This window comes from Salmo salar, chromosome 16 (assembly GCF_965601325.2).
Source record: "Salmo salar chromosome 16, fSalSal1, whole genome shotgun sequence".
NCBI lineage: Eukaryota > Metazoa > Chordata > Actinopteri > Salmoniformes > Salmonidae > Salmo > Salmo salar.
The window spans coordinates 41,059,657-41,081,617 of record NC_138306.1 but is presented as its reverse complement, the minus strand read 5'-3'; the positions used below and the strand labels follow the sequence as shown (position 1 = coordinate 41,081,617).

The 21,961-nt window shown below is 44.9% G+C and overlaps 1 protein-coding gene across 2 annotated transcripts in view; it reads right to left on the bottom strand.

Moving 5' to 3' along the window:
* LOC106573576 (phosphatidylinositol 4-phosphate 5-kinase type-1 gamma) overlaps window positions 1–21,961 on the bottom strand; it is a 79,476-nt gene that overhangs the window by 15,425 nt on the left and 42,090 nt on the right. For both annotated transcript variants that reach the window (XM_014148728.3, XM_014148730.3), the window contains exons 6-16: window positions 20,469–20,621; window positions 15,957–16,256; window positions 15,385–15,584; window positions 15,172–15,255; window positions 14,278–14,326; window positions 7,725–7,809; window positions 7,255–7,416; window positions 6,901–7,072; window positions 6,637–6,669; window positions 2,919–3,038; window positions 1,026–1,260 (exon numbers count right to left, since the gene is read on the bottom strand). In XM_014148728.3, the coding sequence (XP_014004203.1) occupies window positions 1,026–1,260; window positions 2,919–3,038; window positions 6,637–6,669; window positions 6,901–7,072; window positions 7,255–7,416; window positions 7,725–7,809; window positions 14,278–14,326; window positions 15,172–15,255; window positions 15,385–15,584; window positions 15,957–16,256; window positions 20,469–20,621 (1,593 nt within the window). The remainder of the gene's footprint in view (window positions 1–1,025; window positions 1,261–2,918; window positions 3,039–6,636; window positions 6,670–6,900; window positions 7,073–7,254; window positions 7,417–7,724; window positions 7,810–14,277; window positions 14,327–15,171; window positions 15,256–15,384; window positions 15,585–15,956; window positions 16,257–20,468; window positions 20,622–21,961) is intronic.

Here is a 21,961-nt window from a genome sequence, read left to right as displayed (position 1 = left end):
CAAAGCAGAAATGAAGCTAGGGAGATGGACTGACTAAATTAACCCTTAAACACCTCAAATCCCAGTCTTAACACTCCACCCCAACCTACTCTGAACATCCCAGAACATTCTGAAAACTCTGGTCAACCCACTCTGAACACCCCAGAACATTCTGAACACTCCACCACAACCCACTCTGAACACCCCAGAACATTCTGAACACTCCAATCCAACCCACACTGAACACCACCGAACATTCTGAACACTTCAATCCAACCCATTCTGAACACCCCAGAACATTCTGAACACTCCACCACAACCCACCCCAACCCACTCTGAACACCCCAGAACATTCTGAACACTTCAATCCAACCCACTCTGAACAACCCAGAACCATTCTGAACACTCCAACCCAGTCTGAACACTCCAAACCACTGTGGTGTCTTCTGGTATAACACACGCCCATGCAGGTGTCTCACCTCACTCTCTCTCTCTGCTCCCTCTGGATTCCTACTGTCAACGCTTCTGTAGAAAGGCAGCACAGCATCCAAATCTGAGACTCACACACCCTCCCATGACCCAACACTAATAACACACACTGACCATCTGCATTACGGGTGGCAGTTACACACACATGGACAAACAATATTTAACAAATCAAAAATGGAAATGATGGCCAATGGAAATGATGGGAGCTGGCTGTGAATAGTCTAGTGTCTGCTGTTGTCTGTTTCATGTTCTGCTGTATTCCTGCCGACTGACAGATTTAAACCTAGGAGATATTTAGCAGCTAGGATACTGTAGGATACTGTATGTTGTAACTGTGCTCTATGCCTATAGACATGGTAGCAGTTTGTATTTAATATCTATCATGACTGTGCCTTGTGTGGCCAGGGTCCTATTCATTAGGCACTAAATGGATGAAGACAAACTGAAACAGGGAGAAACGGTCTTTTTGTTGTTACAAAATGTTTTAAAACGTTTTCCTAAGGAATACGACCCAGGTGCGTGTGCATGTATGTTGTGCCAATGAAAGCACAACTTACAAAGTAGATGTCTGTGATTGTTGCGTCATCCTCGTCGTCTTGGGAGGCCTGGCTGGTGCAGCCGGACCCTGACACCATGCTGCCCCGGTGGTCCCGCTCAGCCTCCACCACCACCACCTTGGGACTGGCAGGGGCCTCAGCAGCAGAGGCTTCAGCAGGGGCCTCAGGAGCATCAGGGGCCGGGGGAGAGGTGGAGGGTGGGGCAACAACAGCAGCAGAAGCCTCAGCTATCTCACTGAGAAGATAAAGGGGGGGGTCAGTCACACACACACGGTAGAATTACTGTACACACCTGCTCTCACACACATTCTCTCTCTCCTTCTCCCTCCCACTCCTTCTCTCTCTGAAACCAGCCCAGACAGGCAGAGCTGTGACTGACTGATTAGATCAATGGGAACAGAGGCCACTAACCAAGACGTACACTACCAGATGGCACAGTGCCACCACAATCCCTCTATTGTCAAGACCCAGATCATTAACTACTAGGAATGACTTAAGCTTATCCCAGATTTCTTTCTCAGCTTGTGTGTTTAGATAGAGAGGCAGAAATGTGAAGCCTGGCATTCCTAAAGAGCAGTGACATCATCTCAGACTCGGAGAAGGACCTGTTTGTTGGGAAATAAGTATTTAAATGGGGGTGAGGGGCTGGTGTTGTAGTTGCCATGCAACCAGGGACCTCAACTCTCTTTCTACCTCTCTTTTTCTCTCTTGCTCTCAACAAGTATGTGAGTCTGAGGCAGCTTTGAGGAGCAAGTTCTCCAGGGGGCTAATTCCCCAGTCCCCCTGTCTACCCCGTCCCCTCCACCCTTCCCCTACTACCCCACCCAGCTCCCCGAGGCCATATGTCTAACTTGGTCTCAACCCCCCCCCCAGACCCATCTGACATAGTTCCACTGCCCGGCCACTCCATAACTTTCCTCATGCAATGCTGTCTTTCTGTTTCACCCTTTTACAGTCACTGTGGTCTCACCCTACTACCCTACCTGTCTGTCTGTCTCACCCTTTTACAGTCACTGTGGTCTCACCCTACTACCCTGTCTCACCCTTTTACAGTCACTGTGGTCTCACCCTACTACCCTGTCTCACCCTTTTACAGTCACTGTGGTCTCACCTTAATACCATGTCTGTCTGTCTCACCCTTTTACAGTCACTGTGATCTCTGTCTGTCTGTCTGTCTGTCTGTCTGTCTGTCTGTCTGTCTGTCTGTCTGTCTGTCTGTCTGTCTGTCTGTCTGTCTGTCTGTCTGTCTGTCTGTCTGTCTGCCTGCCTGCCTGTCTGTCTGTCTGTCTGTCTGTCTGTCTGTCTGTCTGCCTGCCTGCCTGCCTGTCTGTCTGTCTGTCTGTACTCTCTTAACCTAATTAGATGGCTGCTCCAGAGAACATCCAGAGGCAGCGATTATCTGTCCATAACAAGGGACTTAACAGCATAGCAACAGGCCACAGGCACCCCAATAACGAAATGGAACCTAGAGTGAGGTGTAAGGTGGGGACTTAATATCACCGCCAAATGGGAACATGGCTGCCCCACTTCCCAGAGCGGAGGGTTAGATAACCTAGGTGTTAGCCTGTCCAGGTGAGACGTTTTCGGGTTAGTTTTAGTAAAAAGTGCGGTAGCAGCAGCGGCCCGGGTTCCTATTGGGGTAAGAGCAGCCCCATCAGAGGTAGGATATGAAACACTGACTTTATACTTGGGATTCCTGGAGTTACAGTGAGTGCTGACAAGTATGTTAAGTATACCAACATGGTGCCCGTTGAAATGTTAATAACTCTGTAAATGCATGGCTCTGGTTTCAGTGTGTTGGATACTGGGTGTGCTGCTCAGTAGAGTTGAGCCTCCTCTCAGGGATTGTGTAATAAATCTTGATCTATGTAGAGTAAGGTTGAGGCTGTGTACCTGGTCTCTGGAGATGGCTGTGGCTGTGGGGCCGAGATGATGGGCTCGCTGTCATGTCTCTTCACCTCCACCTCCACCGTGATGGTCTGCTGCTCCTCCTCACGCACCTCCTCCTGGGTCCTACACACACACAGATGTGCAATGTAAGTACACACACGTTCAATGTACAGTACCAGTCAAAGGTTTGGACACACCTACTCATTCCAGGATTTTTCTTTATTTGTACTATTTTCTACATTGTAGTATAATAGTAGAGGCATCAACACTATGAAATAACACATATGGAATCATGTAGTAACCAAAAAAGTGTTAAAAAAAAATAATATATATATATATATTTGAGATTCTTCAAAGTAGCCACCCTTTGCCTTGATGACAGCTTTGCACACTCTCATCCCAAACCATCTCAATTGGGTTGAGGTCGGGTGATTGTGGAGGCCAGGTCATCTGATGCAGCACCCCATCACTCTCCTTCTTGGTCAAATATACCTTACACAGCCTGGAGGTGTGTTGAATCATTGTCCTGTTGAAAAACAAATGACAGTCCCACTAAGTGCAAACCAGATGGGATGGCGTATCGCTGCAGAATTCTGTGGTAGCAATGCTGGTTTAGTGTGCCTTGAAATCTAAATAAATCTCAGACAGTGTCACCAGCAAGCATCCCCACACCATCACACCTCCTCCTCCATTCTTCACGGTGGGAACCACAAATGCAGAGATCATCTGTTCACCTACTCTGCGTCTCACAAAGACACGGCGGTTGGAACCAAAAATCTTAAACTTGGACTCATCAGACTAAAGGACAGATTTCCACTGGTCTCATGTCCATTGCTCGTGTGTCACGTCCTGACCAGCAGAGGGAGTAGTGGTGTAGTATTTTGGTCAGGATGTGGCAGAAGAAGTCTGTATGTGTTGTCTAGTATGTCTGTTTCTGTGTTGGTCTTGTGACTCCTGATCAGGAACAGCTGGGGATCGTTGTTCCTGATTGGGAGTCATATATTTAGGAGTATGTTTGTCACTTGGGTTTGTGGGTGGTTGTGCTAACACTGCTAGTCTTTTGTTTTGTAGTAAGCCTGTCGTGAGTTTCGGGTTATTGGTTTCCTGTGTATACTTTGCTTTGATTTATTATTCTTTACATTAAAAGATGAGTATCCACATTCCGCCTGCAGTTTGGTCCATTCAACACGACTTCAACTATTATAACATCGTGTTTCTTGGCCCATACAGTCTCTTCTTCTTATTGGTGTCCTTTAGTAGTGGTTTCTTTGCAGCAATTCTACCACGAAGGCCTGATTCACAGTCTCCTCTGAACAGTTGATGTTGAGATGTGTCCATTACTTGAACTCTGAAGCATTTATTTGGGCTGCAATCTGAGGTTCAGTTAATTGCCAATTTCTGAGGCTCATCACTCTAATGAACTTATCCTCTGCAGCAGAGGTAACTCTGGGTCTTTCTTTCCTGTGGTGGTCCTCATGAGAGCCAGTTTCATCATAGTGCTTGATGGTTTTTGCAACTGCACTTGAAGAAACTTTCAAAGTTGACTGACCTTTATGTCTTAACCTCTTGGGGCTAGGTGGGACGCTAGCGTGCCACCCGTGGTGCACTCCATCAACAGCAGGTGCATTTCAAGAGCGGCAAATTTGAATCCAAATAAATGTCAAAATTCAAATTTTTCAAAAATACAACTATGTTACACCATTTGAAAGATAAACATCTCCTTAATCTAACCACGTTTTACGATTTCAAAAAGGTTTTACGGCGAAAGCATAAATTTAGAGTATGTTAGGACAGTACATTTACAAGAGTTGTGTGTAATGTTTTGTCAAGTCAAAGACAGGGTCACCAAAACCATAAAACCAGCTAAAATGATACACTAACCTTTTACAATCTCCATCAGATGACACTCCTAGGACATTATGTTAGACAATGCATGCATTTTTAGTTCTATCAAGTTCATATTTATATACAAAAACAGCGTTTTACTATGGCATTGATGTTGAGGAAATCGTTTCCCTCCAATAACCGGCAGTCAAGTCAGCGTCACAAATTAAATAATTAAAATTAGAAAACATTGGTAAAATATTATATTGTCATTTAAAGAATTATAGATTTACATCTTTTGAACGCAATCAACTTGCCAGATTTAAAAATAACCTTACTGGGAAATCACACTTTGCAATAATCTGAGCACTGTGCCCAGAAAAATACGCGTTGCGATACAGACTAGACGTCATGTTGGGGAGATCTAAAATCGAAAATACTATGTAAATAATCCATTACCTTTGATTCTCTTCATCAGATGTCACTTCCAGGTATCACAGGTCCATAACGAATGTAGTTTTGTTCAAAAAAGCTCATCATTTATGTCCAAAAATCTCCGTCTCGTTAGCACATGATGTAAGCCAGCCGGACTTCTCGTCATGAACGAGGGGAAAAAATATATTTCCGTTCGTTCAAACATGTCAAACGTTGTATAGCATAAATCATTAGGGCCTTTTTTAACCAGAACATGAATAATATTCAAGGTGGACGAATGCATAGCCTTTTATAACGTATTGGAACGAGGGTACCCAACATGAAGTAGCGCGCCAGGTGTCTAATGGGACATCACCGTTCCATGGCTCTTGTTCGGTCAGATCTCCCTCCAGAAGACTCAAAACACTTTGTAAAGGCTGGTGACATCTAGTGGAAGCAATAGGAAGTGCCAAAATATTCCTAAACCCCTGTGTTTTTCAATGGGATAGGTTTAAACTCAATACAACACATCAGGTATCCACTTCCTGTCAGAAAATGTCTCAGGGTTTTGCCTGCCAAATGAGTTCTGTTATACTCACAGACACCATTCAAACAGTTTTGGAAACTTTAGAGTGTTTTCTATCCATATATAATAAGTATATGCATATTCTAGTTACTGGGTAGGATTAGTAACCAGATTAAATCGGGTACATTTTTTTTATCCAGACGTGCAAATGCTGCCCCCTAGACCCAACAGGTTAAAGTAATGATGGACTGTCATTTCTCTTTGTTTATTTGAGCTGTTCTTGCCATAATATGGACTTGGTCTTTTACCAAATAGGGCTATCTTCTGTATACCAACACAACTAATTGGCTCAAACGCATTAAGAAGGAAAGAAATTGCACAAATTAACTTTTAACAAGGCACACCTGTTAATTGAAATGGATTCCAGGTGACTACCTCATGAAGCTGGTTGAGAGAATGCCAAGAGTGTGCAAAGCTGTCATCAAGGCAATGGTTGGCTACTTTGAAGAATCTCAAATATAAAATATATTTTTATGTGTTTTACACATTTTTGGTTACTGCATGATTCCATATGTGCTATTTCATAGTTTTGATGTCTTCACTATTATTCTACAATGTAGAAAATAGTAAAAATAAAGAAAAACCCTGGAATGAGGAGGTGTGTCCAAACTTTTGACTGGTATTTTAAGTACACACACGTGAATAAGCACACACACAAGCGTAAGCACACAAGCAGGCGCACACACACACGCAATACAACTCAGCGACAGGAAGGGTGGTCACATCCATAAAAACACAGACCAATAGAGTGACCTGACACACCCTAGCCTATTGGCCTTACTCAATGGTCAGAGCCGGAATGACTAGCGCTGTAAGAACACCCAACTACCAAGTCCTTTATGCAACGGAATAAGTTGTGCATTCAAACAGGCCATGTAGGCACAGTAGTGTTGTTACCTCCCATCATGGCTGACAGACTGGGTGTGCCTCCTGCAGAGAAACACACAGAGAAGTTAACATGTTGTAAACCTGGGTAGGTACATCAACTCGGTTCTGTGGCTCTGACAGTTCAATACAACCAGGGATTGTTTTTTATCCAGTTATGAATATGGTATAGCCATTATATTATACATTTTGACTTATGTTTTAATTCTCATTAAATAGAGGACACACTCCATGAATACATAGTCCATAAATAAGCCATTTTGTCCATAGCTGTACCTTCTCTCAGAGCTGTTGTTCTGGTTCCTGTAGCGGGGGCGCTCTGCTCCAGCGTCTGAAGGAGACCTCTCTGGGATGGACAGAGAGGTAGTGGAGGAGAGCGTGGTGGCGATGGAGGCCGTGGTCGCCTCCTCAAACGACGGAGGGGTGCAGGGGAGAAGGTCTGGTCGCCCTGAGAGAGAGAGAAGGAGAAGAGACAAGGGGGGGCGTAGTGGGTAGAGAGAATCAGAACAGGTTATCAAAACACCTGCATTCAGTCTCCGTCAACAGCTGGGATAAAATGATAGCGCTGTGTGAAGGTGGAGTGTGTGAATTTGACGGTGGGGGGTGTTTGTATAATCTAGGTCCCCCTACCCTCGTCCTCCAGCGTGGGGAAGCTGCGTGCTCCTCTCAGGTCGTATATGTTATCATCTCTCTCCGAGGGCAGCTGGCTGGCTGACCAGGCGGCTCCAGGGCCAGTGTACTTAGGCACCGTCAGGCCCACACGACCCTTCTTAATGGGAGAAGACTTCAAGGCTGAGGAACACACAGATAAATAACATCACTTGTCCTCTTACCACCAAAGGGAACACAGTCCTACGTGTGTGTTTGAGTGTTCAATATCTTTCATATTTTCTCATAATGTTTCACCTCCCAATACAAAATACATAACAGAGGATTTGCAGTGAAAAAGTACATCCATTCAAAAGAGATCAAGTTAAATACATCAAGTTCAAAACCAAGATTCAAGCATAACACTAAGTGAATTGAGCAGGTCTTTGTTTTCCTGGAAGCCGTGTGTGTGTCAGTCTGACTGGTAGTATAGTCTACTCTGGTCTACTCACAGGAGCTCTTCTTGAACACATTGCTGCTCATGAATTTGAAGAACCTGTCTGCATAGAAGCCAGGCCGATGGACTGACACGGTGTCCTGAGGGGGGGAGAGAGAGAGGAAGGTATGGGAAGATAAAGAAAGCAAATGAGAGAGAGGTAGCAAAAACAGGAGAGAGAGACACAGCGAGAGAAAGAGAGAGGGAGAGAGAAATAAAGAAAGAGGGCGAGAAAGAACAACACATTTACTTTAAATACAGTCCATCTCTCCAGAGCGAGGACATTCTTAGTTAGGATGCTGCACGCCTCACTGTATGGCCTAGTTAATTCATCCTTTCTCTCTAGAGTAGGACAGGCCAAACGGCCCAGGACACACACTCTCTCCAACTCATCACACATGCACCAGTGGGCTAAGATCACATGGCTGGACAGGACACACACTCTCTCCAACTCATCACACATGCACCAGTGGGCTAAGATCACATGGCTGGACAGGACACACGACACTGGGGTGTTTGGTTCAGTCTGACCCAGAAAGAGATGGTGAGAGATGACCCCCCCCCCCCCCCCCCCCCTCCGTATCTTCTCAGTGAGGTACCCGAGACTCCTGCTGTTCTGCCCCACCCTCCACCTCTCCCCCAGCCCCTGATGCTCCTGAGGCCCCTGCTAAACCCTCTGCTGCTCAAGCCCCTGGCCCGGAGTACCCTGCTTCGGCCCCGGAGGCCCCTGCCAGTCCTTAAGGTGGTGGTGGTGGAGGCTGAGCGGGACCGCCAGGGCAGCATGGTGTCAGGGTCTGGATTCACCAGCCAAGTCTCCCAGGATGACAACAATCACAGACATATACTTTGTAAGCTGTGCTGTCATTGGCTCAACACACATGCACACACCCCCGAGAGAGAGCGATGTGGTATAACCCCATCACTCAGTCATTATGCTGGTTTCCCAACACGTCACACCAGGCTTGTTAGACCATGTCAGAGGGGAGCGAGTGAGAAAGAACAGTTCTACAGTGCCTTCAGAAAGTATTCACACCCCTTGACTTTTTCCACATTTTGTTGTGTTACAGCCTGAATTTAAAATTGATTACATGTAGATTTTTTGACACTGGCCTACACACAACACCCCATAATGTCAAAGTGGAATTATGTTTTTCTGAATGTTTACAAATTAATAAAAAATGAAAAGCTCAAATGTCTTGAGTCAATAAGTATTCAACTCCTTTGTTATGGCAGGCCTACATAAGTTCAGGAGTAAAACATTACTTAATAAGTCACATAATAAGTTGCATGGACTGCATGGAATAATAGTGTTTAACATATGACAACCTTATCTCTGTACCCCACACATACAATTATCTGTAAGGTCCCTCAGTCGAGCAGTGAATTTCAAACACAGATTCAACCACAAAGGCCAATGGAGGTTTTCCAATGCCTCGTAAAGAATGGCACCAATGGTAGATGGGTAAAAACAGAAAAAGCATACATTGAATATCCATTTGAGCATGGTGAAGTTATTAATTAATGGCTGTGATAGAAGAAAACTGAGGATGGACAAACATTGTAGTTACTCCACAATACTAACCTAATTGACAGAGTGAAAAGAAGGAAGCCTGTATAGAATACAAACATTCTAAATCATGCATCCTGTTTGCAATAAGGCACTAATGTAATACTGCAAAAAATGTGGCAAAGCAATGACCTTTTTGTCCTGAATACAAAGTGTTACCGTATGTTTGGGGCAAATCCAATAAAACACATTACTGAGTACCGCACTCTATATTTTCAAGCATAGTGGTGGCTGATCATGTTATGGGTATGCTTGCAATCGTTAAGGACTGGCGAGTTTTTCAGGATAAAAAACAAATGGAATGGAGAACAGGCAAAATCCTAGGAAAAAAACAGATTAAGTCTGCTTTCCAAAAGACAATGGGAGATGAATTCACCTTTCAGCAGGACAATAACCTAAAACACAAGGCCAAATCTAAACTGGAGTGAATGTTACTGAGTTTCCGAGTTACAGTTTTGACTTAAATCTACTTGAAAATCTATGGCAAGACCTGAAAATGGTTGCCTAATATTGACCAACAACCAAATTGACAGCCCTTGAAGAATTTAGAAAATAACAATGGGAAGATGTTGCACAATCCAGGTGTGGAAAGCTCTTAAGAGACTTACTCAGAAAGACTCACAGCTGTAATTGCTTCTAAAAGTGCTTCTACAAAGTATTGACTCAGGGGTGTGAATACTTACAGTTGAAGTCGGAAGTTTACATACACTTAGGTTGGAGTGGTTGAAAAACTAGTATTAATGACTCCAGAAATGTCTTGTTAACAAACTATAGTTTTGGCAAGTCGGTTAGGACATTTGTGCATGACACAAGGAATTTTTCCAACAATTGTTTACAGACAGATTATTTCACATATAATTCACTGTATCACAATTCCAGTGGGTCAGAAGTTTACATACACTAAGTTGACTGTGCCTTCAAACAGCTTGGAAAATTCCAGAAAATGATATCATGGCTTTAGAAGCTTCTGATAAGCTAATTGACATAATTTGAGTCAATTGGAGGTGTACCTGTGGATGTATTTCAAGGCCTACCTTCAAACTCAGTGCCTCTTTGATTGACATCATGGGAAAATCAAAAGAAATCAGCCAAGACCTCATAAAAAAAATTGTAGACCTCCACAAGTCTGGTTCATCCTTGGGAGCAATTTCCAAACACCTGAAGGTCCCACACTCATCTGTACAAACAATAGTACGCAGGTATAAACACCATGGGACCACGCAGCCGTCATACCGCTCAGGAAGGAGACGCGTTCTTTGGTGCGAAAAGGTCAAATCAATCCCAGAACAACAGCAAAGGACCTTGTGAAGATGCTGGAGGAAACAGGTACAAAAGTATCTATATCCACAGTAAAACGAGTCCTATCTCGACATAACCTGAATGGCCGCTCAGCAAGGAAGAAGTCACTGCTCCAAAACCACCATAAAAAAAGCCAGACTACGGTTTGCAACTGCACATGGGGACAAAGATCGTACTTTTTGAAGAAATGTCCTCTGGTGTGATCAAACAAAAATAGAACTGTTTGGCCATAATGACCATCGTTATGTTTGGAGGAAAAAGGGGGAGGCTTGCAAGCCGAAGAACACCATCCCAACCGTGATGCACGGGGGCGGCAGCATCATGTTGTGGGGGTGCTTTGCTGCAGGAGGGACTGGTGCACTTCACAAAATAGATGGCATCATGAGGGAGGAAATTATGTGGATATATTGAAGTAACATCTCAAGACATCAGTCAGGAAGTTAAAGCTTGGTCGCAAATGGGTCTTCCAAATGGACAATGACCCCAAGCATACTTACAAAGTTGTGGCAAAATGGCTTAAGGACAAAAAAGTCAAGGTATTGGAGTGGCCATCACAAAGCCCTGACCTCAATCCTATTGAAAATTTGTGGGCAGAACTGAAAAAGCGTATGCTAGCAAGGAGGCCTACAAACCTGACTCAGTTACACCAGCTCTGTCAAGAGGAATGGGCCAAAATTCACCCAACTTATTGTGGGAAGCTTGTGGAAGGCTACTCGAAACGTTTGACACAACTTGAACAATTTAAAGGCAATGCTACCAAATACTAATTGAGTGTATGTTAACTTCTGACCCACTGGGAATGTGATGAAAGAAATAAAAGCTGAAATAAATCATTCTCTCTTCTATTATTCTGACATTTCACATTCTTAAAATAAAGAAGTGATCCTGACTGACCAAAGACAGAGAATGTTTACTTGGATTAAATGTCAGGAATTGTGAAAAACTGAGTTTAAATGTATTTGGATAAGGTGTATGTAAACCTCCGACTTCAACTGTCTGTAAATTCGATATTTTTATATTTGATTGTCAATACATTTACAAACACTTCTAAAAACATGTTTTCACTTTGTCATTATGGGGTATTGTGTGTAGATGGGTGAGAAAAACATCAATTTTGGGGGGAATAAGTCAAGGGGTATGAATACTTTCTGAAGGCACTGTATATTAGGAGCAGCATGAAGCTGATGTCTGAGAGAAATGGGGGAGGCTGAGGTGCTTGAGGTCAGAGGATCTGTTAGTGATGGAGAGGGGATGACGAGGAGAAGAGGCTCTTATTGGGTCCCTGAGTACACGTGTACTGGACAGATTCACTAAGGAGGTTTCACACACACACACACACACACACACACACACACACACACACACACACACACACACACACACACACACACACACACACACACACACACACACACACACACACACACACACACACACCCCCCTACCCCCTGCTTCTCCACAGTAGCCAACCTGTCTGTATAGCTGTGACTTCATCAATAAATGCATGAAGGGAAAGAATGGCAGTAACCTCAAGGTCAGAGTATACATTTACATTTTACATTTTAGTCATTTAGCAGACGCTCTTATCCAGAGCGACTTACAAATTGGTGCATTCACCTATAATATCCAGTGGAACAACCACTTTACAATAGTGCATCTAAATCTTTTAAGGGGGGGGTTAGAAGGATTACTTTATCCTATCCCAGGTATTCCTTGAAGAGGTGGGGTTTCAGGTGTCTCCGGAAGGTGGTGATTGACTCCGCTGTCCTGGCGTCGTGAGGGAGCTTGTTCCACCATTGGGGTGCCAGAGCAGCGAACAGTTTTGACTGGGCTGAGCGGGAACTGTGCTTCCTCAGAGGTAGGGAGGCGAGCAGGCCAGAGGTGGATGAACGGAGTGCCCTTGTTTGGGTGTAGGGCCTGATCAGAGCCTGAAGGTACGGAGGTGCCGTTCCCCTCACAGCTCCGTAGGCAAGCACCATGGTCTTGTAGCGGATGCGAGCTTCGACTGGAAGCCAGTGGAGAGAGCGGAGGAGCGGGGTGACGTGAGAGAACTTGGGAAGGTTGAACACCAGACGGGCTGCGGCGTTCTGGATGAGTTGTAGGGGTTTAATGGCACAGGCAGGGAGCCCAGCCAACAGCGAGTTGCAGTAATCCAGACGGGAGATGACAAGTGCCTGGATTAGGACCTGCGCCGCTTCCTGTGTGAGGCAGGGTCTCACAGAGTACTCAGAACCCAGACAGAGAGGGGGGGACGAGACAGACGGAGGCTTGCTGTTCAATCATTAAAACCGCACAACTGGCCAAATCTCCAATAGTCTACACACACGTCTGTCTGTGAGGAGCTGGAGAAAAGCTGTCTGTCAAACAGGACTAGGAGCTCAGGTGCATCCTGTTTCATTGATCATCCTTGAGATGTTTCTACAATTTGATTGGAGTCTACCTGTGGTAAATTCAATTGATTGGACATGATTTCGAAAGGCACACACCTGTCTATATAAGGTCCCACAGTTGACAGTGCATGTCAGAGCAAAAACCAAGCCATGAGGTCGAAGGAATTGTCCATAGAGCTCCGGGATAGGATTGTGTGAAGGCACAGATCTGGGGAAGGGTAACAAAAAATGTCTTCAGCATTGAACACAGTGGCCGCCATCATTCTTAAATAGAAGAAGTTTGGAACCACCAAGACTCTTCCTAGAGCTGGTCGTACGGCCAAACTGAGCAATCGGTGGAGAATGGCCTTGGTCGGGCAGGTGACAAGGAACTCGATGGTCACTCTGACAGAGCTCTAGAGTTCCTCTGTGGAGATGGGAGAACCTTCCAGAAGGACAGCCATCTCTGCAGCACTCCACCAATCAGACGGAAGCCACTCCTCAGTAAAAGGCCGCTTTGAGCTTGCCAAATATGAAACCAAGATTGAACTCTTCAGCATGACTGACAAGCGTTACGTCTGGAGGAAACCTGGCACCATCTCTACGGTGAAGCACGGTGGTGGCAGCATCATGCTGTGGGGATGTTTTTCAGCTGCATGGACTGGAAGACTAGTCATGATCGAGGCGAAGATGAACGGAGCGAAGTACAGAGAGATCCTTGATGAAAACCTGCTCCAGAGCGCTCAGGTCCTCAGACTGGGGCGAAGGTTCACCTTCCAATAGGACAACAACCCTAAGCACACAGCCAAGACAACACAGGAGTGGACTCGGGACAAGTCTCTGACGCTCCCCATCCAGCAACGCTCCCCATCCAACCTGACAGAGCTTGAGAGAATCTGCAGAGAAGAATCGGAGAAACTCCCCAAATATAGGTGTGCCCAGCTTGTAGCGTCATACCCAAGAAGACTCAATGCTTTAATCGCTGCCAAAAGTGCTTCAACAAAGTACTGAGTAAATTGTCTGAATACTTATGAATGTAATATCCGTTTTTTATTTTTAATAAATTCACAAACATTTCTAAAAACCTGTTTATGCTTTGTCATTATGAGGTATTGTGTGTAGATTGATGAGGGAAAAAAACTATTTAATACATTTTAGAATAAGGATGTAATGTAACAAAATGTGGAAAAGGTCAAGGGGTGTGAATACATTCCGAAGGCACTGTATATTGTTAATGACTGTGTTCATAAAGAGCTCAGATATGATTACATAGCCCAGAATGACTGTACTAGGAAATACAAATAAAGAAGGCTCATTATGAAGGTTAAACTCACCCCATCGTGAACCAAAGCCTTCCACGTGTGCTCCAGTTTCTTTATTAATCTGGAGCCGGAAAGAGAAACAACACTTAAAACGTTTGTTATTAAAAATGGATTAACCCATTAGAGTCTTTGCCCTGTCTAAATCGGAGTAGGGGTGGGGGTACTACTAAGCTATATGGAATTGCTTTAAGAAGGTCATACCAAGGATAATTTTGCTATTTGATTTTGAATGTTTAGACCCTTTGAAGTATCAAAAAAATATAACGAAAAATTATTTGATGAACATTTTTTTATTTGGCCTTACTGCTATTAGCCCATACAAACCCGTTGAATAACAGATTCAGCACATGTAGCAACAGATAGTCCCCCAAAAAACATCGAAAGGAAATGTTTTCTAAAGTGTCTGTCCTATATCTGAGAGATATAAGAAATATTTGTTATTTTTTGGGACATGTATTGAACCCCTTATTTTTGTCACTAAATAGTCTCCATATATACTTCCATACATTTTTTTTTACTTTTCGATTTTTGTATTATGCTAATTGGATTTTCACGGGGGCGCGGACATTGACCTTAGGGGGTTAAGGTCACAGAGACAAATATAAACAGCGTCAACCAGCCACGCTACAGGCTGTTTTATATGCTGACGGAGGCTGAATATTTTATCATCTTATGATGCTGGCGGGTTGATTCTACAAGACAGATAGTGACTGGATGAGTTATAATATAGTTACCTGGGTCACATTTATTAGGCACAAAAGATTAATTTTTTTTACTGCTACAGATAGGGACTACCTGAACTTGTCCAATAAGAAACGTTAGTTTTCGTTTCCGTTCCAAAACGTTTTGCTACAGTGTGACCTAATGAACACGATTCTGTATGATTTATATGACATTTGTAATTACCTGTAGGATTGCAGGATGTCGATGATTCCGATGTAGAGGAGTAGACGCTCTCCTTTCCCGTTGACTGCTGGGATGCCGCCCATCCTACAGACAAACATGAAGAGATAGTGAGATACAAAGAGTGGCACTGACAAACAGAGAGGGTAGAGAGAGCTACAAGGAAACAGCTAGCAACAGTCAAACACCCCAGCCGGTCACATGTCAGTCACTCACGTGTCGTCGGTGTCGATAGACTCTCCGCAGGCGGCCCCTCCCTGGATGGACTCCATGGCGGTGGAGTAGAGGGCCTTCTGGGCCACGGGCCTCTTCTCATCCTTCTCTCCTCCCTCCATCTGCTGCTCCCGCTCTGCCTGGTCGATGTTATGGACCCCCAGCAGCAAGCTGTAGTCCATGATCTTAAAGCTCTCCAGCACCTGGAAATACATACAGATATATAGGTTTCAGTTATAGGACTGAGCTAGGCCTATCAGCCCTATGATTGGTCCACACATCAATGGGGTCCTTCTCAATGATCTTTTCTATTACAAATGGGGGCATTAAAAAGTTAACCTGTACTGCAGCGTAGTATAAAACATTTGCTTCACAGTCAGGGGCATATTTCAGAAATGTATTTAATTAATAACTTGCTGCTCGACGTCAAAGGAATTGACAATATTAACAGTATACCTTGCTGCAGCAAGTAACTTTTTAGTGCCCTCAACTGTAGATGCTAAGTTTAAAATGATGTCAATGTGTAATTTAAACCCTGATAGCAATGAGTCCTAAACCCGGCTGGTTCTCCTCACCAGACAGTCTCTCTGCAGGGTCTTGACCAGAGCGCTGTACATATCCTGGTCTAGCATCAGGCCATCCTGCAGGTCCTGCATGAAGTCCAGGTCTTTGAAGGTGGGCTTGGCCTTCTGTCTCTCCTTCTTGGAGGCACAGCGTTTGTATGTGGAGCCCTTCAGGTCGAACTTGAGGTGCATGCGGACGGCGCGCGGTAGAACGTTGTTCATGACCACCATGCGGATGTTCTTACCGCCAGACTGGATGCAGTACAGGCCGAAGAACTTGGGGAGCAAGGTACGAGGGTTCTGGTTGAGGTTCTGGAGAGAAGGAGGAAGAGAGAGAGAAAGATGCAGTAAGAAAAAGACCAACATTACCAAGAGCACAGGATAGTATTGGAGAAAACAGTCCATGATATGGCACCTTTCATTTTAACCCTGGTAATTAGGTAACCTATTTTAAATAGATGTGCCTGCAATGTTTGTGAGCTATGTGAGCCACAGTTTTTTTTATGGTTTTTAACTTGATCTGCAAAGGCAATAAATACAATCATTTTGAACAGTTTTTATCTCAGTCTTTGTTTTTAAGCCTTTTTAAAGGGATATTTCAGGATTTTATCTCAGTCTTTGTTTTTAAGCCTTTTTAAAGGGATATTTCAGGATTTTATCTCAGTCTTTGTTTTTAAGCCTTTTTAAAGGGATATTTCAGGATTTTGGCAATGAGGCCCTTTATCTAGTTCCCCAGAGTCCGATTAACTCATGGATACAAATGTTATTTAACCTTTATTTAATTAGGCAAGTCAGTTAAGAACAAATTCTTATTTTATAATGACGGCCTACCCCAGCCGAACCCTAACAATGCTGGGCCAATTGTGCGCCGCCCTATGGGACTCCCAATCATGGCCTTAGACCGCTGCGCCACTTGGGAGTTATGTCTCTGTGTCTAGTTTCAAGGATGTAATGACTGGAAGACTATGGGTATGTACTAGCATGCTACCTAGCAGATACTTTAGTCATTGCGCTAACGCTAGTTAGCAATTGCGCTAGCACTAGTTAGCAACTTCAAACTGCACGCAGAAACATACAAATGGTATCCTCATTGCCAAAATCCCAAAGTATCCCTTTAGGTGATTGAGTAAGGCCAGCTCCGTCACAGTACCACATGATTCCTCAAGACCAAACCAACCTCACCCCTTCAAAATATTCACAACACAAGAGTAGACAAAAAATACCAAAAGCAGTAACCCAAAGTATGAGACGTTTAAACTAACCTAATTCACAATTTCGTAAAACTATCTCCTTATCATCACTCTGCTTTAAATATTTAAGTAGTCAACCAAAATAAGTGAGGTTAGCCAAGCTACACACGTTCCTTGAACATTAAAAGTAATGACAGAATCCCATTAAAGTAATTACCAGGAGCCAGCTTCTTATGCACTCAAAGACTGCAACTCCTGGCAGACAGAGAGAGAGAGAGAGAGGAGGGAGAGAGACGGGAAGAGACAGACAGAGAGACAGGGGAAGGAGGAGTCACAGGGCTCCAACAGCAAGCAGTAAGGCCTTCAGGCTTTTAGGCCACAGCCAGTGATCTTCACAAGAGAGACAGACTGGGGGCATGAGACAGAGAGAAACAGAGGGAGTGAATCCCCATCATCCAGCAACACATGCCCCCTCTGTCCCTGAGTGGAGGGCACAGCACTGACAAGTCAACAAGAGAGAGACACATGAGAGAGAAAACAGGGAATGAAAAAGAGGGATAGAGAGTAGAGGTCCATCGATTAATCGGAATGGCTGATTAATTAGGGCCGATTTCAAGTTTTCATAACAATCATTAATCGGCATTTTTGGACACCGATTATGGCCGATTATATTGCACTCCACGAGGAGACTGCGTGGCAGGCTGACTACCTGTTATGCGAGTGCAGCAAGGAGCCAAGGTAAGGTGCTAGCTAGCATTAAACTTACCTTATAAAAAACAATCAATCTTAACATAATCACTAGTTAACTACACATGGTTGATGATATTTCTAGTTTATCTAGCTTGTCCTGTGTTGCATATAATCGATGCGGTGCCTGTTAATTTATCATCGAATCACAGCCTACTTCGCCAATCGGGTGATTTAACAAGCGCATTCGCGAAAAAAGCACTGTCGTTGCACCAATGTACCTAACCATAAACATCAACGGCTTTCTTAAAATCAATACACAAGTATATATTTTTAAACCTGCATATTTAGTTAATATTGCCTGCTAACATGAATTTCTTTTAACTAGGGAAATTGTGTCACTTCTCTTGTGTTCTGTGCAAGCAGAGTCAGGGTATATGCAGCAGTTTGGGCTGCCTGGCTCGTTGCGAACTGCGTGAAGACCATTTCTTACTAACAAAGACCGTAATTAATTTGTCAGAATTGTACATAATTATGACATAACATTGAAGGTTGTGCAATGTAACAGGAATATTTAGACTTAGGGATGCCACCCGTTAGATAAAATACGGAACGGTTCTGTATATCACTGAAAGAATAAACGTTTTGTTTTCGAAATGATAGTTCCCGGATTTGACCATATTAATGACCTAAGGCTCATATTTCTGCGTGTTATTATATTATAATTAAGTCTATGATTTGATACAGCAGTCTGACTGAGCGGTCGTAGGCAGCAGTAGGCTCGTAAGCATTCATTCAAACAGCACTTTCCTGCATTTGCCAGCAGCTCTTCGCTGTGCTTCAAGCATTGCTCTGTTTATGACTTCAAGCCTATCAACTCCCGAGATTAGGCTCGCAATACTAAAGTACCTATTAGAACATCCAATAGTCAAAGGTATATGAAATACAAATGGTATAGAGAGAAATAGTCCTATAATAACTACAACCTAAAACTTCTTACCTTGGAATATTGAACACTCATGTTAACAGGAACCACCTTCTTTCATATGTTCTCATGTTCTGAGCAAGGAACTTAAACGTTAGCTTTTTTACATGGCAAATATTGCACTTTTATTTTCTCCAACACTTTGTTTTTGCATTATTTAAACCAAATTGAACATGTTTCATTATTTATTTGAGACTAAGTTGATTTTATTGATGTTTTATATTAAGTTAAAATAAGTGTTCATTCAGTGTTGTTGTAATTGTCATTATTACAAATATATATATATATATATATATATATATATATATATATATATATATATATATATATATATATATATATAAATAAATAAATAAATAAATATCGGCCGATTAGTCGGTATCGGCTTTTCTGGCCTTCCAATAATCGGTATCGGCGTTGAAAAAGCATAATCGGTCGACCTCTAATAGAGAGGGAGAGAAAGATGTGAGGGAGAGAAAGAGATGTGAGAGGGTGAGAGAGAGTGAGAGCAAGTGAAAGCAGAGACATCAAGCTTGGCATTGCTAAATAGAAAAGTATGGGGGGAAAACAGGCATGTAGAATGATGCCATGAGAGAGTGGAAAACAAGTGTGAGGGGGTGGCAATGACGTTTGTTACATCACCATGTTTAACATCATGCCCCCAGTCCTGTCAGCTGCACCAACCCAGTCCTGTCAGCTGCACCAACCCAGTCCTGTCAGCTGCACCAACCCAGTCCTGTCAGCTGCACCAACCCAGTCCTGTCAGCTGCACCAACCCAGTCCTGTCAGCTGCACCAACCCAGTCCTGTCAGCTGCACCAACCCAGTCCTGTCAGCTGCAGCAGACGTGTAGAGCTGTTCTATTGCCTCTCTGTGTATGTGCCTGCCTGCCTGTCCCCACTATGTGTCTCAGTCTCAGTCTCAGTCTGCTATGGCCTCAGGCCACAGTGAACCCGCATGGCTCACAATCCCTCATGGCTCATTAGCATGCACACCTAACACCCATTGGAATCGTGTAACTGCAATGGTCTGGAGCCAAAATGGTGAAAAAGGTCAGTGTAAATGTCTTCCTGTTGTCATATACTAATGCTTGAGGGCATTTCCCTTCAAACGTGGGTAAATTCCTGCTCGGTTTCAGTGCCTGTTAGTACATGAATATACACAAGCTTATCCCCACGGAAAATAGAAATCTAAAATAGAAACATGGACATACACTAGTACCTGATCGGACCCCGCTTTGCCTCCAGAACAGCCTGAATTCTCAGGGGGATGGAAACTTTGCTCAATTGGTATCAAGGGATTTAACGTGTGCCAGGAAAACATTCCCCACACCATTACACCACCAGCCTGTACTGTTGACCCCAGGCAGCATGGGGCCATGGACCCAAATCCTAACTCTGCCATCAGCATGATGCAACAGAACAGGGATTCATCAGGCAATGTTTTTCACTCCTCAATTGTCCAGTGGAGCCACTTCTTGTTTTTAGCTGATAGGAGTGGAACCTGTGTGGTCATCTGCTGCAATAGCCAATACGTGACAAGGACCGACGAGATGTGCGATTCATCAGGGAAAAATCGCCTCTTGTGAGTAGTATGTGAGTGAGTGGAATGATGCAGTGTGTGTGTGTGTGTGTGTGTGTGTGTGTGTAGGGTCATATCTCACCATGTAGTAGCCAGGCAGCAGCTTCTGTAGAAACTCGGCCTCCTTGTGCATAACGGTCTTGATGATGAACTCATCGTCCTTGGTCAGGTAGAACACAGAGCCACTGGCCCCAGGGTTGGACAACTCAATCAGGGGCTCGTTACACAGGGAGTACTGCAGACACACAGACACATACACTCTGACTGCATTATTATGGCATATTGAAACACACACAAGTACATGCATGTATCCTACTCCGACAAGTATACATACACAGAGACACACATCACACACACTAATCGGAGGTATGTGTGTGCTGTGAAGCTTCTAGACTGCTGACCACTCAGGGAGGAGCGGTGACTCACCCTGCCTCCTCCTTGAACTATCCACCAGACCTCGTCTGGCCCTAACCATCTCTACCCATCCTTCTTATACCTTCCCCCTCTCCTCTCCTCTCCTCTCCTCAACCCTACCCAACCCTTCTCTGGCCCTCCCCAGCCCTCCTCCTCTCTGCATACCGGCTGGACTGAGCGGGAGGGAGTGGGCAGCAGGCTGGACTGAGAGGGAGGGAGTGGGCAGCAGGCTGGACTGAGAGGGAGGGAGTGGGCAGCAGGCTGGACTGAGAGGGAGGGAGTGGGCTGCAGGCTGGACTGAGAGGGAGGGAGTGGGCAGCAGGCTGGACTGAGAGGGAGGGAGTGGGCAGCAGGCTGGACTGAGAGGGAGGGAGTGGGCAGCAGGCTGGACTGAGAGGGAGGGAGTGGGCAGCAGGCTGGACTGAGAGGGAGGGAGTGGGCAGCAGGCTGGACTGAGAGGGAGGGAGTGGGCAGCAGGCTGGACTGAGAGGGAGGGAGTGGGCAGCAGGCTGGACTGAGAGGGAGGGAGTGGGCAGCAGGCTGGACTGAGAGGGAGGGAGTGGGCAGCAGGCTGGACTGAGAGGGAGGGAGTGGGCAGCAGGCTGGACTGAGAGGGAGGGAGTGGGCAGCAGGCTGGACTGAGAGGGAGGGAGTGGGCAGCAGGCTGGACTGAGAGGGAGGGAGTGGGCAGCAGGCTGGACTGAGAGGGAGGGAGTGGGCAGCAGGCTGGACTGAGAGGGAGGGAGTGGGCAGCAGGCTGGACTGAGAGGGAGGGAGTGTGCAGCAGGCTGGACTGAGAGGGAGGGAGTGGGCAGCAGGCTGGACTGAGAGGGAGGGAGTGTGCAGCAGGCTGGACTGAGAGGGAGGGAGTGGGCAGCAGGCTGGACTGAGAGGGAGGGAGTGGGCAGCAGGCTGGACTGAGAGGGAGGGAGTGGGCAGCAGGCTGGACTGAGAGGGAGGGAGTGGGCAGCAGGCTGGACTGAGAGGGAGGGAGTGGGCAGCAGGCTGGACTGAGAGGGAGGGAGTGGGCAGCAGGCTGTGGGATAGAGGGCCACACACACCACACAGTGACAAAAGACAGAGATACACTGGTCAGATTGTATGTTTTCAGTGCTTTTAACCAATTGAAATTATAAATTGTCAGATTGAAAACAAATAACT